At 36.9% G+C, this 17,036-nt stretch overlaps 1 protein-coding gene across 2 annotated transcripts in view; it reads left to right on the top strand.

Moving 5' to 3' along the window:
* Positions 1–14,697, top strand: part of LOC144436141 (uncharacterized) — a 20,391-nt gene extending 5,694 nt beyond the window's left edge. Inside the window, exons 6-25 of one of the 2 annotated variants that reach the window (XM_078124841.1) lie at positions 43–270; positions 974–1,234; positions 1,451–1,678; positions 2,265–2,492; positions 3,316–3,543; positions 3,668–3,895; positions 4,222–4,449; positions 5,274–5,501; positions 5,626–5,853; positions 6,180–6,407; positions 7,230–7,457; positions 7,582–7,809; positions 8,225–8,452; positions 8,662–8,889; positions 9,507–9,734; positions 9,979–10,206; positions 10,643–10,873; positions 11,381–11,437; positions 12,690–12,774; positions 12,988–14,697. In XM_078124841.1, coding sequence (XP_077980967.1) covers positions 43–270; positions 974–1,234; positions 1,451–1,678; positions 2,265–2,492; positions 3,316–3,543; positions 3,668–3,895; positions 4,222–4,449; positions 5,274–5,501; positions 5,626–5,853; positions 6,180–6,407; positions 7,230–7,457; positions 7,582–7,809; positions 8,225–8,452; positions 8,662–8,889; positions 9,507–9,734; positions 9,979–10,206; positions 10,643–10,873; positions 11,381–11,437; positions 12,690–12,774; positions 12,988–13,189 — 4,256 coding nt within the window. In that variant the 3' untranslated portion in view covers positions 13,190–14,697. The remainder of the gene's footprint in view (positions 1–42; positions 271–973; positions 1,235–1,450; positions 1,679–2,264; positions 2,493–3,315; positions 3,544–3,667; positions 3,896–4,221; positions 4,450–5,273; positions 5,502–5,625; positions 5,854–6,179; positions 6,408–7,229; positions 7,458–7,581; positions 7,810–8,224; positions 8,453–8,661; positions 8,890–9,506; positions 9,735–9,978; positions 10,207–10,642; positions 10,874–11,380; positions 11,438–12,689; positions 12,775–12,987) is intronic. The other variant, XM_078124842.1, reaches the window with a different exon arrangement.
* Positions 14,698–17,036: the final 2,339 nt, after the last annotated feature.

Below are 17,036 nucleotides of genomic sequence, written 5' to 3' on the forward strand. Positions count from 1 at the left end.
TGTGGATTGTCTTATCGTAATGCTTGTACTTTCTTTGCACAGCTGGAACTCCATGTCAAAGTTCTCCATGTCTTAATGGGGCAACATGTGAAGACAGTGATGGATGCTATAGCTGTACGTGTACATCTGGGTGGACTGGACCAAATTGTGGTACTGACATTGATGAATGTCACTCAAACCCCTGTGAACATGACGGAGAATGTACCAATGGCATGTCAGCATACATGTGTGTATGCCCAGCAGCCTGGACTGGTAAACATTGCAATATTGGTAAGACTTTATGAGCAACTCATTTTGTTTCTCTTATCACTCTACTTTAGAGAAATCAGTTATTACAACGGGGTCTGTGAGAATGGGGGTATATTTTACAAAGGGGGGTTTGGAGGAGGGTCACATTTTAGTTTGACTAATTGTTTTATCTAACTTTGCATTATCACGTGATTTTGGCATCATTCCATATCGCTTTAAGCAGTTTTCCATTTCTGCAAAATCTTCCCCTTGCCACTATTGCAAAGCAAAGCGTGATTTTCCCCTAGCCCCTGTAAGTATTGAAGGACCCTCTGTTTTCTTTCGTAAATTGCAGGTTCGAGCCCCGTCGCTGCCATTTGTTTCTGAATGGCTAAAATCCTATGGCAAGGTTTGAACCACGATTGTGCCTCAGATAACCCAGCTGTATAATTGGGTACCTGGTTATAGATTTAGGTCTATGCTAGGGATAATAATAACTCGACCCTCATGAAAAGAGGCATTATACCTATGAGGCTATCGAGTCTAAATAAGGATTATTATTATTATTATAAATGAAATCACGTGCATGGGGAATGGGCCTACGTATATATGCACACACACACACACATTACATCACATTACATCACATTGCATCACATTACATTACGATACATTAAATTACATTACATATCATTACATATTGCGAATGGAGATGATTGTATTCTTGTACCTTCATTCCTTTCAGAATTGACAGAACGTCAAGTGATTCCTTCAACGACTTCAAATGATTGCAATATTTCCCCATGCCTAAACGGTGGAACATGCACCAACCTGGATGGTAGTTACGTTTGTATTTGTTCATCTGGTTGGACTGGGCCAACTTGTGGTACTGACATTAATGATTGTGCTTTGAACCCCTGCAGAAATGGTGGAATATGTTTAAATGGAGTTTCAACGTATCATTGCGTGTGTCCAAATGGATGGACAGGAACAACATGTGACACTGGTAAAAAAGTACTTCTTGTGAATTCTTCAAGTACCATATTATATTTTAGATATCTCAAACGTAAACAATGCCAGCATGTAGTACATGTTAGTAGTAAATTATAATCACACAATATACTTGGTATGTATTCGTTTATAAATGAATAATTATATTCAAAGCCAATTTAAACAACATTTTGAACACTTTTTTTCTTACCTTTACTTTCCATATCGTTAGACGTCGATGAGTGTGTCAAGTCACCCTGTCTTAATGGAGCAACATGCAACAATCTGAATGGAACTTACAATTGCAGTTGTAGGTTAGGATGGATTGGACCAACTTGTGGTAGTGATGTCAACGAATGTGGTGTAAATCCCTGTCAAAATAATGCAACATGTATACATGGAGTTTCTCAATATACCTGCATTTGCCCATTTGGTTGGTCTGGTTCTAAATGTGATGTAGGTAAGATCGATATGTGTATCGATGATGGTAAGAGGTAGTAGTTCCTGGTGTGTGTATATATATATATATATATATATATATATATATATATATATATATATATATATATATATATATATATATATATATATATATATATATATATATATATACATAACAGTGTCAAGTAAAATATACATGAGCCGTTACAATGTTACTCCAGTATAGACATATTACTTATACTGAGTATTATATATATATATATATATATATATATATATATATATATATATATATATATATATATATATATATATATAATTACAGCATAGATCAATCTGTCATATATTGCAATTGTTTGCTGGTTGTAGATTGCTTTCTTTCAAATTATGTACAAAGGTTATAACTTTGAACTGCTTGTGTGTTATAACCATTTGATCTACCAAGATGATGAAAATTGTTGGTCCTTTCAAATTGTTTGATAGAATAGCGGTATTGATTGGTTTTATATCATAATCGCACGTTTAATCTTTAGCACAAACATTCACACTAGTCATGCATACAGAGCTACCTGTAGTATTGTGTCGTTCTCTATTTATTCATCTAGAAAACAATGAATGTGACAGTTTACCCTGTCTGAATGGAGGAACATGCACCGATCTGGTTGGAACTTATAGCTGTACTTGTAGACCAGGATGGACTGGACCAACTTGTGGTAATGATGTTGATGAATGCTATTCAAACCCTTGTCAACATGGTGGAACTTGTATAAATGGAATCTTTGAGTATACATGTGTTTGTTCGACTGGTCGGACTGGTTCAAGGTGTGAAGTAGGTAAGATTGACATCGATGGCGCTATTCTGTGTAAAACAGACACTGACCAGAGACCCTCATTGTTTATTTGCGATGTTCATATCAAGCATAACATATGTGTACGTTAAAGGGTCATGATTCATTATAACGTTACAACATTAGTGTTTTTATGAATAGAGACATAAAGAAGAGGGGGAACTATTCTTGCGTTCAGCACCAACTTTTTTTTTCTATAGTTATTTCTTTCCGAGGTGTCCACGTTAAAGACATTGGCATTTATGAGTCAACAAAACTGTAATACTGGCACAGATGGAACTTCTCAGAAGCGTTTGAATTCGATCTCAGACTGTTATACGTTTACGTCTATGTATATCTGGTAGAATGTTTGGTGGTTGTTAGATCCATGCTGAAGGAAATATACAATTTGTAAAACAAACTTACGTATGTTGGCAGCAATGTATAAAAAAAAAGCCAACTGGCCATTCATTCTGTGAAACACGCCCTCTGTAATCTATTTGGAGCTTTGCTCATGTGAGTAAATTTATCATGCCGATGATTTCTCTTTATAAGTCGACGGAAAAGTGTGTATTTGCATTTTATTTGACAGTGTACATTTCGAAAGTGAATGGCAATGTGCAAAATAACAAATAGATAATTGGGTGTTTTTCGTCTCATAGCCATATACATTTGATACCACAGATCACTTAACCGCTAAGTAAGCAAGCACATCCAGTCACCTGCCGTTTATCACAGCAAATAATAATTTCGTGACAACTCGAAATGCATGGAATATTAATTTAAAGTAAGTAATGATATGATACCACCTCTGTATTTAATATTTCAGATATCAATGAATGTAACAGTTCACCCTGTCTGAATGGAGGTATATGTACTAATCAAGATGGACGTTATAGTTGTACTTGTGGACCAGGATGGACTGGGCCAACTTGTGGTGTTGACGTCAAAGTGTGTGTTGTGAATCCCTGTCAAAATGGTGGAACATGTATAAATCGTACCTCCGAATACACATGTATTTGCCCCTCTGGTTGGTCTGGTTCTGTATGTGAAGAAGGTGAGATTAATTTTTGCATCGATGTTGTTCCTTTGCTACGGACACATTCTATCAACGTGCGTATTTGAGACATATTCTATTAATTGCCAGTCAGTATTTTAAAGTTTCCTCATGTTCGTTACAGCTATAGATACCTGTGCAAGTTCTCCATGTTATAATAATGGAACCTGCGATACTTCATTTGACTCATTTCGCTGTACCTGTCAATCAGGATGGACAGGACCAACCTGTGAACAAGGAGTCGATGAGTGTTTATCTGATCCCTGTCTGAATGGAGGAACATGCTACGATTTAGATAATAGTTTTACATGTGTTTGCAGTAAAGGATTTAAAGGCGGTGACTGTTCATCTGGTGAGTGCATTATTTTTTATATGTATATATATATATATAATTACAGCATAGATCAATCTGTCATATATTGCAATTGTTTGCTGGTTGTAGATTGCTTTCTTTCAAATTATGTACAAAGGTTATAACTTTGAACTGCTTGTGTGTTATAACCATTTGATCTACCAAGATGATGAAAATTGTTGGTCCTTTCAAATTGTTTGATAGAATAGCGGTATTGATTGGTTTTATATCATAATCGCACGTTTAATCTTTAGCACAAACATTCACACTAGTCATGCATACAGAGCTACCTGTAGTATTGTGTCGTTCTCTATTTATTCATCTAGAAAACAATGAATGTGACAGTTTACCCTGTCTGAATGGAGGAACATGCACCGATCTGGTTGGAACTTATAGCTGTACTTGTAGACCAGGATGGACTGGACCAACTTGTGGTAATGATGTTGATGAATGCTATTCAAACCCTTGTCAACATGGTGGAACTTGTATAAATGGAATCTTTGAGTATACATGTGTTTGTTCGACTGGTCGGACTGGTTCAAGGTGTGAAGTAGGTAAGATTGACATCGATGGCGCTATTCTGTGTAAAACAGACACTGACCAGAGACCCTCATTGTTTATTTGCGATGTTCATATCAAGCATAACATATGTGTACGTTAAAGGGTCATGATTCATTATAACGTTACAACATTAGTGTTTTTATGAATAGAGACATAAAGAAGAGGGGGAACTATTCTTGCGTTCAGCACCAACTTTTTTTTTCTATAGTTATTTCTTTCCGAGGTGTCCACGTTAAAGACATTGGCATTTATGAGTCAACAAAACTGTAATACTGGCACAGATGGAACTTCTCAGAAGCGTTTGAATTCGATCTCAGACTGTTATACGTTTACGTCTATGTATATCTGGTAGAATGTTTGGTGGTTGTTAGATCCATGCTGAAGGAAATATACAATTTGTAAAACAAACTTACGTATGTTGGCAGCAATGTATAAAAAAAAAAGCCAACTGGCCATTCATTCTGTGAAACACGCCCTCTGTAATCTATTTGGAGCTTTGCTCATGTGAGTAAATTTATCATGCCGATGATTTCTCTTTATAAGTCGACGGAAAAGTGTGTATTTGCATTTTATTTGACAGTGTACATTTCGAAAGTGAATGGCAATGTGCAAAATAACAAATAGATAATTGGGTGTTTTTCGTCTCATAGCCATATACATTTGATACCACAGATCACTTAACCGCTAAGTAAGCAAGCACATCCAGTCACCTGCCGTTTATCACAGCAAATAATAATTTCGTGACAACTCGAAATGCATGGAATATTAATTTAAAGTAAGTAATGATATGATACCACCTCTGTATTTAATATTTCAGATATCAATGAATGTAACAGTTCACCCTGTCTGAATGGAGGTATATGTACTAATCAAGATGGACGTTATAGTTGTACTTGTGGACCAGGATGGACTGGGCCAACTTGTGGTGTTGACGTCAAAGTGTGTGTTGTGAATCCCTGTCAAAATGGTGGAACATGTATAAATCGTACCTCCGAATACACATGTATTTGCCCCTCTGGTTGGTCTGGTTCTGTATGTGAAGAAGGTGAGATTAATTTTTGCATCGATGTTGTTCCTTTGCTACGGACACATTCTATCAACGTGCGTATTTGAGACATATTCTATTAATTGCCAGTCAGTATTTTAAAGTTTCCTCATGTTCGTTACAGCTATAGATACCTGTGCAAGTTCTCCATGTTATAATAATGGAACCTGCGATACTTCATTTGACTCATTTCGCTGTACCTGTCAATCAGGATGGACAGGACCAACCTGTGAACAAGGAGTCGATGAGTGTTTATCTGATCCCTGTCTGAATGGAGGAACATGCTACGATTTAGATAATAGTTTTACATGTGTTTGCAGTAAAGGATTTAAAGGCGGTGACTGTTCATCTGGTGAGTGCATTATTTTTTATATGTATATATATATATATAATTACAGCATAGATCAATCTGTCATATATTGCAATTGTTTGCTGGTTGTAGATTGCTTTCTTTCAAATTATGTACAAAGGTTATAACTTTGAACTGCTTGTGTGTTATAACCATTTGATCTACCAAGATGATGAAAATTGTTGGTCCTTTCAAATTGTTTGATAGAATAGCGGTATTGATTGGTTTTATATCATAATCGCACGTTTAATCTTTAGCACAAACATTCACACTAGTCATGCATACAGAGCTACCTGTAGTATTGTGTCGTTCTCTATTTATTCATCTAGAAAACAATGAATGTGACAGTTTACCCTGTCTGAATGGAGGAACATGCACCGATCTGGTTGGAACTTATAGCTGTACTTGTAGACCAGGATGGACTGGACCAACTTGTGGTAATGATGTTGATGAATGCTATTCAAACCCTTGTCAACATGGTGGAACTTGTATAAATGGAATCTTTGAGTATACATGTGTTTGTTCGACTGGTCGGACTGGTTCAAGGTGTGAAGTAGGTAAGATTGACATCGATGGCGCTATTCTGTGTAAAACAGACACTGACCAGAGACCCTCATTGTTTATTTGCGATGTTCATATCAAGCATAACATATGTGTACGTTAAAGGGTCATGATTCATTATAACGTTACAACATTAGTGTTTTTATGAATAGAGACATAAAGAAGAGGGGGAACTATTCTTGCGTTCAGCACCAACTTTTTTTTTCTATAGTTATTTCTTTCCGAGGTGTCCACGTTAAAGACATTGGCATTTATGAGTCAACAAAACTGTAATACTGGCACAGATGGAACTTCTCAGAAGCGTTTGAATTCGATCTCAGACTGTTATACGTTTACGTCTATGTATATCTGGTAGAATGTTTGGTGGTTGTTAGATCCATGCTGAAGGAAATATACAATTTGTAAAACAAACTTACGTATGTTGGCAGCAATGTATAAAAAAAAGCCAACTGGCCATTCATTCTGTGAAACACGCCCTCTGTAATCTATTTGGAGCTTTGCTCATGTGAGTAAATTTATCATGCCGATGATTTCTCTTTATAAGTCGACGGAAAAGTGTGTATTTGCATTTTATTTGACAGTGTACATTTCGAAAGTGAATGGCAATGTGCAAAATAACAAATAGATAATTGGGTGTTTTTCGTCTCATAGCCATATACATTTGATACCACAGATCACTTAACCGCTAAGTAAGCAAGCACATCCAGTCACCTGCCGTTTATCACAGCAAATAATAATTTCGTGACAACTCGAAATGCATGGAATATTAATTTAAAGTAAGTAATGATATGATACCACCTCTGTATTTAATATTTCAGATATCAATGAATGTAACAGTTCACCCTGTCTGAATGGAGGTATATGTACTAATCAAGATGGACGTTATAGTTGTACTTGTGGACCAGGATGGACTGGGCCAACTTGTGGTGTTGACGTCAAAGTGTGTGTTGTGAATCCCTGTCAAAATGGTGGAACATGTATAAATCGTACCTCCGAATACACATGTATTTGCCCCTCTGGTTGGTCTGGTTCTGTATGTGAAGAAGGTGAGATTAATTTTTGCATCGATGTTGTTCCTTTGCTACGGACACATTCTATCAACGTGCGTATTTGAGACATATTCTATTAATTGCCAGTCAGTATTTTAAAGTTTCCTCATGTTCGTTACAGCTATAGATACCTGTGCAAGTTCTCCATGTTATAATAATGGAACCTGCGATACTTCATTTGACTCATTTCGCTGTACCTGTCAATCAGGATGGACAGGACCAACCTGTGAACAAGGAGTCGATGAGTGTTTATCTGATCCCTGTCTGAATGGAGGAACATGCTACGATTTAGATAATAGTTTTACATGTGTTTGCAGTAAAGGATTTAAAGGCGGTGACTGTTCATCTGGTGAGTGCATTATTTTTTCGTACATCCCTGGTAATCTGTGACTGTAGAGATTTTGTTGAACAACAAGTGTGGAATAAACTTTATCCAATATTCTATAATAATGGGGCACAGAATATAACTTGCTGGGTGGTCGATTAAGTTTTGCAATATAAGTTGGTTTATAATTGTGTAAAGAAAAAGTGTAAACAAAGTCATGTATTTCCTGATATTTCCTCCGGTGAAATAAAAACTTGTAAATACCCAAATCCATATTCCTTCTCCAATTGAGATGTGGGGTTCCACAAATCTTTGAATGCTGTATATCATTAATTGTATTGTCAGGGACACGTTAATACTGCAAACGTTCGTGAATGAAATTGCATTTGATACATAAAGTCGGTAACAGCAATAGTATCCTCACTATTTTCATTACTAGACATCAATGAATGTGACAGCTCACCCTGCCAAAATGGCGGAACCTGTAGTGACCGTGTTGGGAATTATAGCTGCAGTTGTTTGTCTGGCTGGACTGGGTCGACCTGTGCTACTGATGTTGACGAATGTGCTTCAACTCCCTGTATAAATGGCGGGACCTGTTTAAACGGAGTTTCAACATACAATTGCGTGTGCCCAACTGGATGGACTGGAAGAACATGTACCATTGGTAAAAACTCCCTTTCTTACAAACTATTTTATGTATATTCTTTGAGGTAAGGATATCAAAATGTTACAATGAATGATCTTAATAAAGAAAATAGCAATTCTATATCCAGGTGCAATTAAACATATAACATAAACTGCATATGTTCACAGTTTAATAGGCCCATTTAAACAGATAGGCAGATTTATTGTAGATGATTTTTTTTCAATTAGATGTCAATGGATGTGACAGTTCACCTTGTTTGAATGACGGGACTTGCACGACCCTTGTTGGCACGTACAATTGCACTTGTACGCATGGATGGACTGGACCAACCTGTGGTATTGATATCAATGAGTGTGTCTCTGATCCCTGTCAACATGGTGGAACATGTATAAATGGAATCTCTGAATACACTTGTATTTGTCCATCAGGATGGTCAGGTACTAGGTGTGAAGAAGGTAAGACTGTACAAACAGTTGTTGTTGTTTTACACCTGTAGTGACACGTTAAAACACTTCAGACCAAAACCGGGCATAATTTGATTCACTAACCCGGGTTACTACGGCTTGAATAGCCTGAATCTATTATTGTAGTGACAGTCCAACATGGCGATTGGGGCCAAGAACAAAACGTTTGCTAAATGTACTTAAATTAGCAAAATATGATGCTTTGTATATGAAGGAGACTGTTGAAATGTGATGTTGGAAGTAAATATCCATGGCAAATGTATCCGGGAGGGGTTACAATTGGCATGATCATGATCATGATAACGGTGACTTAAGTCAGTCATTGACTTGATTGTCGAGTACTCATTAATTCCATCATTTTGTCACATGAGATATAACATGGATATTCATTATGTGTCATGTGATTTTCGAAAAGCCTCGTTATTCAGCTAATCGTTTTTACGTTTATTACAAATATACAGTATTTAATCATCGAACGGCTGAGCTCTATCTTGTAAACTTATTATATACAATGGAATAGTCATTATCACTACAAATATTGATCACTCAAAATTCTATGTTTATGCCTACCATTGTACTCATATAGCTGTTCTCTACTCTTTCACTAGACATCGATGAATGTGGCAGTGCACCCTGTCAGAATGCAGGAACGTGTAGCAACAAGGTTGACAGTTATAGTTGCACTTGTGTTTCTGGATGGACAGGACCAACTTGTGCTACTGACGTCAACGAATGTGCTTCAAATCCCTGTGTGAATGGAGGAACGTGTATAAATGGAATCTCAGAATACAAATGTGTTTGCCCAACTGGTTGGTCTGGTTCTAAGTGTGAAGAAGGTAACGATAATACCTATGTATTTGCCGTGTATCTCGTAATTTAAAAAAATAAATACCTCGTATGTTATGACATGTTGAACCTAAATTTCGTGAATAACTTCAATGTAACATTACTGTGATGTGCTACTATTCTGTTCTCGATTTTCTTTCTATATATATAGTTAACACCTGTATCACCATTTCAAATCTTGATGTCAGCTCTAATAAACAAGAGTATTTATGATTGTGTTATTGTGTCCCTTAGACATAGATCACTGCAGCAGCTCGCCATGCCTGCACGATGGAACCTGTGAAGATCTCCTCGACACCTTCCGTTGCTCCTGTCCACCTGGTTGGACTGGTAAATCCTGCGATAAAGAAGTTAATGAATGTGACTCTGACCCATGTCGTAACGGAGGAACATGCTACGATTCACATAATGGTTTTACATGTGTTTGCTGCGATGGATATGCTGGTGTCGACTGCTCAACAAGTTTGTGTTTATTACTAAACCGAATTTATTTTAGGCCAAACAAAAATATATCTGGTTCTGGTCAGCACGCGCGTGCGATAATTATTGCTTTCCCGTTCCTTATTTATTCCTGATATCAGGAGAACAAGCAGCTGAAATCTACCCTACATGCCAAGACTGCTTAAATACAAAGCCTAAACTGCTTCGAAGAAAAAGGAAGTTTTTCAAGAGATAGATATGATAGAACAGGGTATGTAAAGTGTCAGAAAAATGTGTATTTACTAATTTGCAAAAAAAAAAGAAAAAAAATTCGCGTCGTCGCACCACTTTAGAAAGTTTACCCTGACCAAAACCAGATATTTTTTTTGGCCTTACATTTAAGCTATCTGCTGACTCGCGATCTTAAGCAGATATACCATGCATCATCTAAAAATCATTCTAATATGTATTGTTACAGAAACAGATGCCTGCCAATCATCCCCTTGTTTAAATGGTGGCACATGTGCTAAGAATGACAAGTCCTATTCATGTTTTTGTGAGTCCGGGTGGAAAGGAAAAGACTGTGGCTTGGATGTCGACGAATGTTTGTCCAATCCTTGTTATAATGGCGCAAAGTGTGTTAATGCAATCGGTGAATATATCTGCATCTGTTCAGGTAGTTGGTCTGGTTTGAATTGTGTGACAAAGGGTGAGTTATATCTTTAATATGATTGTGTTTTTGTCGTCGCGTTAGTACTTGAACAGAGCAGTCTGTAGCATATTCAGATTCAACAGCAATCATTCGACTGTGATAATTAAAGACTGTGCAATCACGTTCTGATGTTTGTAACTCATTGTTTTAGATTTTTAAAGTAGCTATATGGATGAAGATTGGATATTTAGTTTGGACCTTTTATTTATAAAACAATTTTATCATGACTTCCTACTTGAAAAGTCATTGTGAAACAACATATGCCAAGTCCTACTTTAATATGTAAGTCAATAAATCGCAAAATTTCAATACAATGTGTAATGATAAAACTATTAAAAATTCCAAATAAATAATATTTATCTACATGGCTATTTTAACAGTCAAGTGACATTATCCTACGCGCCTAAAACATCACCAGCATACTTGCACATTATATGGTTATTTATTTTAACACATGCCAATATCCATCAGACTGATAGATTTCTGTATTCATTTATATTTCAGGTCAAGGTGTAATATCTGCGGCAACATATGGTGTAAATGACACGGGAATAACGCTAGGTACGAATATTCTGTTGTTGTTGTTGTTGTTGTTGTTGTTGTTGTTGTTGGTGGTGGTGGTGGTGGTGGTGGTGGTGGTGGTGGTGGTGGTGGTGGTGTTGTTATTGTTGTTGTTGTTGTTGTTGTTGTTGTTGTTTAATAGCTAATTACATTCATCTGACCATATAGATAAGTTTTTCACAAACACCAAGTCGATGGAGATTGGCTTATGTACATGTATACTTAAACTTCAAATATGTCACTATTGCTCTTAATTAATGACTTATAATATAACATTAGAAAGGTCAAAGACCTGTCAGTTTGTGATGGATTACATGGACATGCGCCCTTTGCACTTCGTTCACCACAGGGGAGCACCACAATTTTATACCTTTTGTAATCGTCTTGACTAGACTGGTATTTAGTAATGATGTTTTTAAAACGTAATACTGTACTAGTTTAGAATTCTAGACTTAGGTCACATTGTGATGTGGTTCTCAACCAAAATTATCGGTTATAACTTTGCGATGTACATGTTATAGTAAATTTAGTTTTAAAACGTAAGTAAACGTTGTCTGAAGGCGACTTGTGTTCGGTCATTTTAATTATATTCGCTCGGGAAGTGTGAGCTAGGAACTCGGACCTCGACGGGAAATTGGCAGGAACACTCGAGTATGTGAGAAAGAAAAGTTCGGCAGAACAGGGATGATATGGGTTTTTGATAAAGGGTAAAGATTTGCACGTGTTTATGTGATAATGACATTTCACTTAATATAAGATAGGTAAATAACATCATTAGCTGTATGTAATATAATAGCAGAGGTTAGTACACTTGGCAACAGTTTTCAAAAACAAACATGTTTTTTTTCAGACTGGTGTGTATCCATGCACCCAGAATTGTCATATCTTGTTATTACGTCGGTTATTTCAATTGCAATTAGATCATAAGTCTTCAATAAAAATGTCGAAACATACGTATATCTGCACGTGCAATCGGGATCTCATTAAAGGACATTGTCAACATTGTCACTTACAATTCCACACAAATATATATGTCTACACTTATGTTCTATCGTACGTAATATCACCAACCATACATTTCTAACAAAATAAGCTCTCCTCTTCATCTTTCTGACAAAGATACATACATACATACATACATACATACATACATCCATCCATCCATCCATCCCCATCCACACACACACACATATATATGTATATATATATATATATATATATATATATATATATATATTCTACCCCCTTCTAGGTATGCTGGTTGGATTTATCCTAATAGCTATCCTTGTAGGAGCGATTGGTGCCCTGGGAGCTATATATATAGCTTTTAAGCTCAGGTAAAGATTCTCTTTAAATTGACTTTTCAGTTCGAAAATTTTGAAATGATTGACATTTAGATTATTTGGAAAATTTAATTTGAACTCATGCTTTAAAGTTAGCTCTTACACATTTGTTTTCGAATGATGAATCCACGACGAGCAGATCCGTCTATATACAGAACCGGGCCACCTTCTCTTGTCTCACTAAATATTACTGCATTTTTTCCGCAGATCTGGGACGACAGGAAACTCAAAAAGAAAGAGGGATAAACTTGTGAATGTCCCACATGAGACAGACAATACGCCAGAAATGAATAATCCTGAATATTTCTTGTCAAACGAGACGCAAAGATTGAATAATGCCATTGAGCTAAAGGAGGAGAATGAATGCAAAGTAAATGATTCGTGTACTTCTATGGATACTAAATTGTAAATCAATTACAAAGAAATGTAAAATCTTATTATTTGGACTACGATTATCTTCAACATCAGTTATCAAGATTATAAGACAGACATGATATGCGAACAAACTGACTTTAAAATACGCAGTTACAGTCTGTTATACCTCTTTTACACAGATAACTAGGACAGGTTTGTGCATATAACTGTCCCAGCTCTTTAAAGCCACAGTGGCGATATCAACTATGTGACAAATATCCTTGCAACAGCTCTCTGGCCAGCAAAATAGGTGTAACATACTTATTAGATTTGATAAATGTGTAACTGATATACCAACATCAATGTACCATGGATGTGAAATATGGCAATGCAGCAAATTAGGTTTTTAAAACCGCCATGTACAAGAGATTGTTTGCTACAGCCATGTACCAGCTACACGAGTAATGCTGTAGCGAAGGTATTTCCCACAGCCATGAGTCAGCTATGTGGGCAGCTGTTACAGGAGTATTTTCCAAAGCCATGTGTCAGTTGCGTTGAGCAGTGCCTATTGAACTGATCGAAAGAGCTGCCACATGGTATGATTTCAACATAGCTGGTACATGGACGTGCACAACTGTGTACGAGACGTGCTAAGCACAGCTATGATACAGTGATGTGCAGAACGGCCTTGGCACAAAAATGGTATCCACATCCATGTAACAGGAATATTTTTCACATTCGTGTCACAGGCTGTGGAAAAATACACCCTGTAACGGGGCTGTGAGGCACACATCTGATACATAGCTGTGCTCTACGTCCTAGCACTAGGCTGTTGTGGCCACATCCAATCTCAAGGATGTGCTCATCCTAGTGCGAGGTTCGCTGTGTATAGGCAGAAGTGAACTATTTCCTAGAACAAGAAACATTATACCTTTAACCTTTTCGATTATTTGAATTCCAAGCCACTATGAATCATAATTGCTACGTGTTAATGTCCTTCAAAAGTATACCTGTGGTTGTCAACCTACATTTTAATGCTGATGTAGTTTTACAAACACTGTGTAAATGTTTTAGTCAGTAGTGATATGCAGCGTTTTAAACTTGAATCTGGAACCAGGTGAAAATGATTCATCGGCTTTCCTGTACAAAATCTAGTAAAGTAATAAACCTGATGGTTATATATCACTTTTGAAAAATATAAGTTAATCAAGGGGTCTGTTTCTATTAATCTAGACGTTTTAAGTGTTGGTTATCTAACTTCCTATTTCCTTATGCAATACATTACTATACTCAGTATGTTTATCATTCAAAAGTAAGGATGCTGTATGACAAATGTATTTACTATCAGCATATAACAGATTTAATCATCGTCTCGGTTTGTGTACGTGTATCCAGTAGATGGTGTGCTACGTAGCTCTCATACTTACATTAAAAAGCGAGACAGAATACTTTCACATACACGACTTGTCAGCCCGACTTTCGTTTCCGAAATAATTCACGAGAAACATTCCACGTTAAGTTTCAGAAAGTTCGAATAAAACACAGCAAGATAAATGATAATAATACTGTCTGTGTGCGCCTCTGTGTGTGTGTGTGTGTGTGTGTGTGTGTGTGCGCGCGCGCGCGCGCATAAATCCTGTGCTTCCGGTAACAATCCCAACGCCACTAGTTTTACCAATTCATCCCATACATACATACATACATACATACATACATACATACATACATACATACATACATACTTACATACATACATACATACATACATACATACATACATAGTATTTGCCGCGCAGAATGGAACTCCGTTTCAAAAAATTACTTAACACCAGTCAACGGCTATTCATTCAGAGATCAATACTAAAGGCGGGGAAATTCTAGGGATTTGCCTATGAAAAAAATCTACAAACAATTCTCGTTGCTATCAGGTACCAAATCACATTACAGACATCTTCAAAACTGCGTTCTTTCCACGAACAAGAAATAAAAAACCCGGGGTAAAACCTTGCAGCCGTTATATAGAGATACCTCTGATAAGAACATCGTTGTATTCAACTTCCGGTGGTATGAATATTGATAGGATTCAAGATCACATCTTCATGGAATCGAAATGTAAATTACATCTTTACGCATATATGACAATTTTGGGGTTGTCGGTGGCCGAGCGGTTAGCTCGTACGCCTCTTACCTCAGTCTGCAGCTTGGCTTCGAACCCGCCAAGCGTCGGCTGGGTTTGGTTCAAATTTAACCAGGTCTGTATGTAAGAAGGGTGATGCTTATTTTGACTTTCCCGAACATCGCATGTTTTCCCCGTGTACCCAGGTTTCCTCCCTGCTTCTTCAACTCTATGACACTAAGACACATGGGCGGTGCTCTAGATCTTGTGGCGACCATTCAACAAATTTCCGAATGTATTTGACCGAATAGAGATTATTATTAAAATAATATCATTTCATTATTTCATTTCAGACTTTCGTCCAATCAAGCATTATGTAACAAAATCATACAGTTGATACTTATTCGAGTTTCTGTTATGCAATCGATCCTATTCCCGCAATGCTGTACATTGCCAATGAGAGATCGAAGCGCTCGCGACAGTGTGCATGTTTGTACCGTAATAATAGGACGTTGTCGAGTAACTGGTAATGATCACTTCTTTTTAAATATTTTCTGGCAAGAAATAATAAGTTCAACAGTAGCTAAGCAGTGGCGCCAAGGTGAGATATGCTAATGAAGTGTGATCACATGATTAGATTGTATATAGAGTGGCACGTTTTCCTTCTAGCTGTGAAAGTTTAACAAAGGGAGTACATATGACTGAACGTCACCAGTTATTCAGATCTGAGACTTTTACCACATTTATTTTTTTTTAAATCATTTTTTGTTGGGTGCGAGAAATTAGAGCTGTGATGTGCGTCACCGTGATGATGTAATAGTTGAAAGTCATGGCGGAAGGTGTATGTTTATTTCTGAGGAAAGTATCCAGAAACGAGTCAATGAGCGTGTCTCAAAGTTGTGTCAATTGGGAAAAGGACAACTTATACCCCTACCAAGTAAAAACTCAAATAACTCAAAGTTGCCGTACCAATTAAAATCATGTATGTATCTATGCATGAAGTGAAATGGCTTTGCCATTTTTTTTCCTCATTCAAGCAACTATTGTTAATAGCTGAATCTTTTTTTCTCAAAATGACCAAAATATATTACTTTACGTATATATTCCAAAGCCTCGTGACATATAAGATTCATGTAACATCCTCGGTAGTGGTACAAGGTAAAGGCCCTTCCATCTATATCTGGTCATGCCAATGATGAATTTCTTGATGGAAAGCTAAGAATCGGTGCCAAATAAATTAACTAAACTGTAAGTTTACTGTTATGTATTTTTATTCAATGATTAACAGCATTTAAGGCATAACTATATATTTCAAAATTGCAACACAGGTCGTATTTTCATTTCTGTGTGCTTAAGAGAATAGTTATGCCCCTTCCAATGATACCAATTCATGCCATCAGCATATGATGAGTGTTCTCCCTTTAGGTAGAGACCATTTAAGTTCGACGCGTGACATTTCGTGTACCACCAGGCTCCCTTGTACATATTGGAACAGCTTTTGGAATACACATCATTGTCTCTATCTTTCGTACTGAACTTATGACTATCATGTCCTCCTAAAGAGTTTCCTGCATAGACAACAAAAGTCGGAAATTAACCATGAACGGGAGGGGGGTGGACGGACGATGAACGACCGAACGAACGTACGTGCGTGTATGTATGTATGTATGTATGTATGTATGTATGTATGTATGTGCGTGCGTGCATGCATACATGCATGCATGCATGTATGTATGCATGTATGTATGTATGTATGTATGTATGTATGTATGTGTGTACGTACGTA

Source organism: Glandiceps talaboti, chromosome 6 (assembly GCF_964340395.1).
Source record: "Glandiceps talaboti chromosome 6, keGlaTala1.1, whole genome shotgun sequence".
Lineage (NCBI taxonomy): Eukaryota > Metazoa > Hemichordata > Enteropneusta > Spengelidae > Glandiceps > Glandiceps talaboti.